Source organism: Octodon degus, unplaced genomic scaffold (assembly GCF_000260255.1).
Source record: "Octodon degus isolate 3935 unplaced genomic scaffold, OctDeg1.0 scaffold00178, whole genome shotgun sequence".
NCBI classification, from domain to species: domain Eukaryota; kingdom Metazoa; phylum Chordata; class Mammalia; order Rodentia; family Octodontidae; genus Octodon; species Octodon degus.
This window is the reverse complement of record NW_004524754.1, coordinates 105240-112932: the sequence shown is the minus strand read 5'-3', so window position 1 is coordinate 112932 and position 7693 is coordinate 105240. Positions and strand designations below refer to the sequence as shown.

The window sequence follows — 7693 nt, the reverse complement described above, 5'->3', positions numbered from 1 at the left end:
AGAGAGAGACAGAGACAGAGACAGGAGACAGAGAGAGAGAGAGGAGGAAGTAGGAGAGGAGGAGGAGGAGAGGAGAGGAGAGGGGGAGAGGGGAGAGAGGAGAGAGAGCTCATAGCATCTCTGATCTCTGATGCACATTTTTGCCTATGTCTGTGCTTTCTTTAGCTTCCAGTTGTTGGTACTTGGACTTAAGATTTATGCAATTATTTGGTTCATGTTTAAATAAATGCAAGTTTTCTAAGAGTTAAAAATTTTAAAAATTTAAATCTGTTTCTTAGAAAACTGATGACAACAACATCTTTTTCTCTGGCTTTATTCTCTGTCCCTAGATCTTGAGTCTATAGCTGCTTCCTGTAGCCCTTCAACCCAGAATCGCTAATTCTGAAATAATTCATCTTAAATAACAAGTTCCCAGGGCCAGAAAGATAGCTCAGGGGACTAAGCACTTTCTTAGGCAAGCGCAGGGGCCAGGGTTCAATCCTGGGCACTGAATGCCGTGCCCCTCTCCTCCCGTCCCCTGCCCCCCGTGCAATGAGCCATCAGATGGAGTGTGGGCGTGGTGGCACAAGCCTGTAATCCCAGGCTAGGGAGGCTGAAAACAGGAGGCTCACTATGAGTCTGATCTGTGTAGTGAGACCCTACACACACACACACACACACACACACACACACAAACACACACACAAATAAAATAAAACAAGTTCTCTAAGTAGCGCCTCCCCACTGCACCCTGCAGTAATGGTATTGAACTCAGGGCTTTCACATTGACCTACATTTCCAGCCCTTTGAAAATTTTATTTTCAGCCAGGTTTTCCCTAAATTGATCCCCCGGGTTTGAATTTGCAATCTTCTTGCCATAATGCCAGGATTACAGGTGTGTACCACCAAGCCTGGCCCCTAACTTCTCTGTTAGTGTCTATCCTTGCTTCATGCATGCTTGAAACCTCCAGGCATCTTTGGCTCCTCCCTCTTTTCCTGTGGTGTCTAGTCAGTTCCCAGGTCACTTAACCCCACTCTGTGCAGGTGTCTGGAATCTGTCCCGTCTTTTTCCATTTCCACAACCTCACGTGGCTGTTGTGCAGCCTCCCAACTATTTGATCTAGTTTTAGTTCATTGTCCCTCCTGTGAGGATCTTAAGTCAGGCTTTTTGTCAGTGTACTCCTTAACAAAAAAGACATCAGTGACTTTTTGTCCATGGTATAAGACTAAAAGTTGGACTCTTTTTTTTTTTTTTTTTTTTTCCTGGTGGTACTGGAGATTGACTCAGGCTGCCTTTTTTTTTTTTTCTCGAAACCAGGGATTGAATTCAGGCCCTTGTGCTTGCCAGGGAAGCACTTATTCCACTGAGCCATCAGGGCCTGCGCACTGAGCTACATCTCCAATTCTTTTCTAAATTTTATTTTGAGACAGGATCTTGCTAAGTCCTTAAGTTTCTTAGGCTAGGCTTGAACTTGTCTCAGCCTCCCACAGTGATGGGATCACAGGTGTGCAACACCATGCCTGGTTTATAGATTGAACTGTGATCATCACATGCAAACTTCTCAACCATGTGTGCCTGCCTCTCTTCTTCCTTTCCTTCTGTGTGTGTGTGTGTGTGTGTGTGTGTGTGTGTGTGTGTTGCTGGGGATGGAACCCAGGCCTACACACAGCCTGGACAGGCCCTGAGCCACTGAGCTACATCCCAGCATGCTTGCCTCCCTTTCGCGCTTCACACTCCTCCATGCTCTTTGGTGTACTCCTCACCATGTTCTACTTCCTGTCGAGGCAGAGTCTTCCCCTCCTTCACAGGCGCTATTCTGTGTAACATCTACTCTCCTCTGAAGCTGTGGTCCAGGCTCGCATCTGCTACGTAGGTGCTGTTCCTCTGCGCTCTATTGCCAGCTTGTCTTGAAGCTCTCTGGAATGGCTTTGGGGCCATTCAGGGGCTTTGGGGCCATTCTCCCAGGAGCTCAGCAAGTCATGGGCATTGGAAACCTCAGAGGTCCTGAGCTCATCATACCTGCTTCTTGATCAGCCAAGCAAGGGATGCTCAGCAACATTAATAATCACAGCTTTCTCTCTGAAGAATCATTTGTTAGCACAAACATGTGTACTAGAGTCCTACTCCTAAATGACTAACACCCTTATAAAATCTTGTTCAAGGAGGATGTCTTAGTTCGTTCTGTGCTGCTATGACAGCGTATCTGAGATTGGATGATTTATTTAGCCGGGGACTCTGCTGTGTCATTTCCTGGTGGAACAACAGAGAGGAAGGGGTGGGGAGGGAGGAAAGGGTGGAAGAAGGGAGGGACACACACACACACACACACACACACACGGGGGGGGGAGGGGGATTTCTACCTCAGTCCTTGTATAGTCAATATTTAACCCTTTAATTCCTGTGAGTGGAGTTTTCATGACCTAAATACCTCTCATTAGACCCCGCCTCTCAACACCACTCCATTGGGTTTAAGTTTCTAGCAAATTATTTTCTTGGGAGACCCTCAAACCATAATATTCTGCTCCAGATCCCCCAAATTTATTGTCCTCTCACAGAAAATCCATTCTTTCTGTCCCAATAACCTCAAAGTCTTATCTTGTTCCAGCATCAACTCAAAGTCCAGAATCCAGAGCCTAATCTGAATCAGATATGGATGAGACTGGAGACACAATGCGTCCTGGGGCAATTCTCCATTGGGAGCCTGTGGAATTAAAGTTATTAATACTGTGGTGGGTCCAACATAGGATAGACACTATAAAAGGGAGCAAGAAGGAGCAACTTCACACTTCCCAAAGGGAACAATGAAGGAGAAAGAGGGTAACTGGTCTCAAGCAGTCCAAAGGCTAAGAGGGCATGCAACATGAGATCTTGGGGCTCCGGGGTAGTCTTCAACTCCACAGGCCATCCTCTGGACACACTGGGCTCGGGCTTCAGCCTCCAAGGTCCTGGGCAGCCCCAGTCCTGTGGCTTGGCTGGGCTCTGTCCCTGTAGCACCTGTCAGTTCTCGCAGGCTAGTGTTGCAGCCAGGAGCACTATGTAGTTCTGGGGTCCATGTGGTGACTTTGCACTAGTGGAGACTTGCAGCTCACAGTTCTGCTCAGTGTTGCCCTGGTAGGAAGCAGTCCATGGTGGGTTTCCCCAGTGACAAGTCTCTGCTTGAGCCCCCAGGCTGTCTAAGACATCCTCTGACAGCAAGTGGAGAAAGCCTTTCACCTGGAGCTCTTTTACTCTGAGCTCATGGCAAGGCAGCACCATATACCACAGCTTTTGCCCTGTTCCTTTTGGAACTATGGTCCAGGCTGCATCTGAGACCAAGGGACATTGCTGCAGAATGTAGGAGACAGGGCCCATGGGGGCACAGGGCTATGAATGCTGATTTCTTGTGGGTATCCTGGACTGTTTGGAACCCTTCATCTCTGTGTCTCTGTCTCTGTGTCTATGTCTCTGTCTCTGTGTCTCTATCTCTGTCTTTCTGTCTTTCTGTCTCTGTCTTTCTATCTCTCTGTCTCTGTCTCCTCTCTCTCTCTCCCTCTCCCTCTCCCTCTCCCTCTCTCTGTCTCCAAGACCTAGCATTTGCTGAGCAGTTGCTGTGCCACTGAGCTATATCCCCAGCCCTGTTTTGAAGATCTTTGAAGTTGCTTTCGGGCCATTCTCCCGGTGTCTTGATGAACAGCAGCTTGCTTCCTTTTATCTGTGCAAACCCCTTCATCACAGGGCCGCTTGGCCATATTCTGGCACACATTTCAGTTTTTACTTGCCCATGCTGGGAATTCTTCAAACTTCTAAGGTCTTTTTCCCTTTTAAATATAAATTCCACCTTTAATTCATTTCTTCCCTTTCTCACTTTACTGTATGTAGTTAAAGGTAGCCACACAGCTTCTTCAGTATTTTGCTTAGATTTTCTTTCTAGTTCATTGCCCTGAAAACAAAACACTCAGGAATGGAAATAGTTTAGCTTTTTTATTTTTGCCAATTTAGGAAGGATAGTCTTTATGGCTTCTAGTAAGATACTCTTTTTTTTTGATAGTTGTTATTTTTTTTCTTTCTTTTTTAAAAAATGTATTTAATATAGGGTCTACAGAGTCTCACTGCACAGATCTGACTCATAGTGATCCTCCTGTTTTCAGCCTCCCAAGCACTGGGATTACAGGTGTACACCACCACGCCCAGTCTCAATTGCTTAGTGATCCCTGGGGGCAGGGATTGAACCCTGGTCCCTGCATCTGCGTAAATAAGCACTTTAGTTGGCCCACCCAATAGTTGTCATTTTTCAAAACACTTTATCAGGATGACTGTTACAGCCCATCCTTTTATCAATGTTCTGATGATGACCTCTTAGATAACTTCTAAGATGTCCCAAGCATTCTCTACAGCTTTTCTCTTCTGAGCTCCCATAGAATCATTCTTTATGGTCTGTGGTGGCAACACGAGCCTCTGCCAGCATGCCCTTCTGAAGTGCCCCAGCCTTTGCCCACTGCCCAGCTCCAAAGCTGCTTCCACATTTGTAGGCACCTCTCTCAGCAGCCTCACTTCTGTGATCCTGATTTCCTGTCCCAGTCAGCTTTGTGCTGCTATAATGAAATCACAGGGACTAGGACTAGGCTACGTATGAAGAATCTAGCATTTGATGAGGGCTGTCTCGTGATTATCGCTTTATGATAGAAAATGGAGAGAGGGAAGGAGGAAGAGGGAGGGAGAGGTCAGATGTGAAGCTTCAGTCCTTTTATAACAGCATTGATCCTCCCATGAACCCTCCGATTAGGTCCCACTTCCCAACACTGTTACATTGGGGATTAAATTTTCAACACATACTTCTGGGGGGATACATTCAAACCAAAGCAGGCCATTTCTTTATAAATACATTTCCCTGGTGTCAACCCTGGCACCAAATGGTAGCTGTGGTTTAGTGACAAGATCGGCAGACTTGTAATAAGAATGGATGAAGTCTTGCCTTTGACAGGTATTGTGTGCCTGATACTTGATCTAAGCTTTGTTGTCTCCTCCCTGTTCTACAGTGTGGAAACAAGGTTATAATAAAATGACACAGGCAAAGTGGTTCACAAATCAGCAAGTGCGATGAGAGAGCCAGGTGTCTTTGCTGTTGGCAAAGTGTGGAGGTGGAGTTGATCCTCATAGGCTGGGTCCTGGGCAGTTGCTCTGTGGTTGGCTTGGCGTGGTGGAGCTCTCTACTGACACCTAGATGAGGCAGTGCAGGTTGCTGGGTCTAGGTCCGAGGTCAGGTGATCTCATCCACCTGTCAGTTTCTCTGATATTGAAGGGAGTGGAAAACACACCGAGGAAGTGGACTTTATTTATCTTTAATGAATCATCATCAAACATTTTGAGGGCAATATCTGCCAGACCATATACTGAACCTATGTATATTATTTTATCTCCTAGATAAAGAACTATGTGTGTACACACACTTTTGTCAGTTCAAAAAAAATGTTTTTAATTAAGATAGATGTTCTATAATCTGGGGGTATGACATCAATGATATCATCACTCCATAGGTTGGGGCTGTGTTGCCTTTCGTTCCTGACCCCTTGCAACCTTGTTACAGGTTGGTGCATGAACATACTATCCCCCCTAGCCCCAGTAGGGGGTGCTTTGCTGCAGAGGTGGAGGCTCAGAGTGATGCCACATAATGTAGATTTTAAGGGAAAGATGTCGGTTGTGGGGGTCACAAGTGGTCTGTCTGTCCTCTCTCTTACAGGTGCTTCAGCGAAGAGTCCTGTGTCTCCATCCCTGAAGTGGAGGGCTACGTGGTGGTTCTTCAACCTGATGCTCCCCAGATCCTCCTGAGTGGCACAGCCCATTTTGTTCGCCCTGCTGTGGATTTTGAGGGACCTGAGGGTGTCCCTCTATTCCCTGATCTTCAAATTACTTGCTCCATTTCTCACCAAGTGGAGGCCAAAAAAGATGAAAGTTGGCAGGGCACAGGTGAGGATGGCTCCAGGAAGTGACATCTGGGGCAGGGGCCAATATCTGGGAGCAGGAACAAATATGGAGCTGACAATGGAAACTACTTCATGTGTTTGTATGACTATAGCATCTCACCGTAAGAGGCCCCTGAGCATGAGGAAACCATGCATAATGACTTTGTGAAAATGATGTTGGTTCCCCTTATGGAAAGCCCTGGGGAGGGGCAGAAAAGCAGTCATGATCTGATGGTGATAGCTGGGTCTCAGAACCTCACTGAGGCCACCTCTGACCCTGATACCAATTTTCTCCCATCCAGTGACAGACACACGCATGTCAGATGAGATTGTGCACAACCTGGATGGCTGTGAAATTTCTCTGGTGGGAGATGACCTGGACCCTGAGCGGGAAAGCCTGCTCTTGGACATGGCATCCTTGCAGCAGCGAGGGCTGGAGCTCACCAACACATCTGCCTACCTCACCATCGCTGGTCAGTGGGGCCCGACAGCCTGTGCTTTGTGTGGGTGCGCCCCTCTCCAGAGTTGGCACCTGGGTCCTCCTTCCAGGCCCAGGGAGGTAGGCAAGTGGCATTTAGGTCTTCCCAGCTGGAAGGTCCTCTGGCTTCCAGGTTGTGCCAGGGAAATGTGCCTGGCTGTGGTTTCCACAAGCTTTCTCTTCTCCATGACTGGACTCACTTCTGCCCATGACTTCTGCTTCCCTCCAGGCCTCTGTCATCCCTCCCCTCTTAAAGCTCAGGTTTCATAATGAACTTCCAGACCCACTAGCTGTTTGGTATTATTGGTCACTGTCCCTGTCTTCCACCTCATTCAACTTCTGCACACACTTCTGCTTTGAGCTGAGTGATCATCTATTAATGAATGGAGGGGAGTGGTGGGCTGGTAGTTTCCAGGAGAATACTCTGTGGAGCCCTCCAGGTGGGAGAATAAAGAAGAGGTCAATGACCGTCTCCTTTCTGGGCCTCACTGAGGCTGTGTTCTCCATCCGTTTCCTTCCTGCCTGTCATCTCTTTTCTGCTGTGCTTTCTCCTTTTCTTCCCAGAGGCCACAGAGCTGACCAAGAAGGGCAGAGAAGGAAACAGGACCTGGATCACTTTACCTTAGGGCGCTAGAGAGGAGCAGAGAGTAGGGCAGTGGGGCAGTGTTTCTTCCTCTGGGAAGGGAATAGGGATGGGGCTGACCCCTTCCTGTCTCTGTCTCTGTCTCTGTCTCTGTCTCTGTCTCTCTGTCTCTCTCTGTCTCTCTCTCTCTCTCTTTCTCTCTCAATGTCTCTCTGTCTCTGTCTGTCTGTCTGTCTGTCTGTCTGTCTGTCTGTCTCTCTCTCAATGTCTCTCTGTCTCTGTCTCTCTGTGTCTCTGTCTCTGTCTTTGTCTCTGTCTCTCTCTCTCTCGCTGATCCCTTCTGCGGATTTGCCTGCTGCTATCTGGTGGGAGTTGAGTGAGAGAGTGCTGCCCAGGCCTGCCTTTTCTGGAACCTGCATTTGCATCCCTGTTCCCTAGGTGTGGAGAGCATTACTGTGTATGAAGAGATCCTGAGGCAGGCTCATTATCGACTGCGGCATGGGGCTGCCCTCTATGCAAGGAAGTTCCGGCTGTCCTGCTCAGAAATGAATGGCCGCTATTCCAGCAATGAATTCGTTGTGGAGGTACTTGGAGAGCTCCCTCCTCCATAGCTACCTTCTGCATAGCTCCCAACTCCATAGCTCCCACCTCCATAGCTCTCTCCTCCATAGCTCCCTCCTCCATAGCTCCCTCCTCCATAGCTCCCTCCTCCA

General features: G+C 47.9%; 1 protein-coding gene across 2 annotated transcripts in view; it reads left to right on the top strand.

Annotated features, from left to right (window-relative positions):
• The window catches only part of Clstn3 (calsyntenin 3), a 30578-nt gene that overhangs the window by 15731 nt on the left and 7154 nt on the right, over positions 1-7693 (top strand). For both annotated transcript variants that reach the window (XM_004643512.2, XM_023703767.1), the window contains exons 13-15: positions 5697-5923; positions 6222-6392; positions 7419-7564. In XM_004643512.2, coding sequence (XP_004643569.1) covers positions 5697-5923; positions 6222-6392; positions 7419-7564 — 544 coding nt within the window. The remainder of the gene's footprint in view (positions 1-5696; positions 5924-6221; positions 6393-7418; positions 7565-7693) is intronic.